The sequence below is a fragment of the Pterocles gutturalis genome, unplaced genomic scaffold (genome assembly GCF_000699245.1).
Source record: "Pterocles gutturalis isolate BGI_N339 unplaced genomic scaffold, ASM69924v1 scaffold8313, whole genome shotgun sequence".
Taxonomy (NCBI): domain Eukaryota; kingdom Metazoa; phylum Chordata; class Aves; order Pterocliformes; family Pteroclidae; genus Pterocles; species Pterocles gutturalis.
The window spans coordinates 1,007-1,401 of record NW_010122956.1 but is presented as its reverse complement, the minus strand read 5'-3'; the positions used below and the strand labels follow the sequence as shown (position 1 = coordinate 1,401).

The window sequence follows — 395 nt, the reverse complement described above, 5'->3', positions numbered from 1 at the left end:
CTCCCACCAGCCGCTGCAGCACCGGGAGTGACCCCAGGCCCCCTGCCAGGGACACCTCCACGCCACCACCATCCTCACCACTGGGGACGTACCCGCTGCGGGTGATTTCATGAGCATAACGTAGTGCAGGGCAGCAGGGGGACAGGCACTGCTCCCACCCGCTGACAGCCAAGGTGACGTGAGCTGTTACCCCGAGAATATCAGTGCAGGAGCGATGGGGAGGCCAGGGATGTGACAGGCCACCCCAGTGCTGGAAGCCCAGAGACGGCTGGGTTTTGGGGCTTTTGCAGGGGCAGGCGTGAGGTGAGGGGTGCAACATGAGCCTGGGGAAGCTGCCGGTGCTCAGCTGGGTGTCAGGCTCCCATGGCAAGCGGCGGCTGAAGTCAGAGCTGACG

The 395-nt window shown here is 65.1% G+C and overlaps 1 protein-coding gene across 1 annotated transcript in view; it reads left to right on the top strand.

Annotated features, from left to right (window-relative positions):
- Window positions 1–317: 317 nt before the first annotated feature.
- Window positions 318–395, top strand: part of LOC104464870 (cdc42 effector protein 1-like) — a gene marked incomplete at its 3' end in the record, with an annotated part of 445 nt that continues 367 nt past the window's right edge. The window contains exon 1 of the mRNA XM_010077712.1: window positions 318–395. This exon is cut by the window's right edge and continues 367 nt beyond it. Within this exon, the coding sequence (XP_010076014.1) occupies window positions 318–395 (78 nt within the window).